General features: G+C 57.9%; 1 protein-coding gene across 1 annotated transcript; it reads left to right on the top strand.

The window, feature by feature from the left end:
- Positions 1-14: 14 nt before the first annotated feature.
- CSUI_007989 (uncharacterized protein) lies at positions 15-320 on the top strand (the record flags this gene model as incomplete). The annotated part of the gene is made up of 1 exon (XM_068068129.1): positions 15-320. A coding segment is annotated over one exon (210 nt), but the record flags the coding sequence as incomplete, so codon positions are not given.
- Between the last annotated feature and the right edge of the window lie 8 nt (positions 321-328).

Raw genomic sequence — 328 nt, 5'->3', positions numbered from 1 at the left:
CTGCTATGAGGTCAGGGAGGCTCGACGGAGATAGAGGTAGCATCGGAGGAGCAATTATGTGTCGGAGGGGTGCCTCTCCCACACACACCATTCGAGGTCACAGGCGAGGGGTCGCAACACGCTCCTGTCCAAGCACCACTCTCCAGCAGATTTCACGTTCCCGCGACGTCTCAAACTCTCGGGAAAGGCCGACCCTCGAGCCGGAGCTCATAATCACACGTTGACAAACATCCAGTATTTTGGAGAGTCTCCCGGACCCATCTCCCGAAGGCCTGGCGACACGTCCGACCCATGCAGTGGCCGTAAGCATTTGCTGTTCGTTCTTCGG

This window comes from Cystoisospora suis (genome assembly GCF_002600585.1).
Source record: "Cystoisospora suis strain Wien I chromosome Unknown contig_4354, whole genome shotgun sequence".
Lineage (NCBI taxonomy): Eukaryota > Apicomplexa > Conoidasida > Eucoccidiorida > Sarcocystidae > Cystoisospora > Cystoisospora suis.
This window is presented reverse-complemented; position numbering and strand designations above follow the sequence as displayed.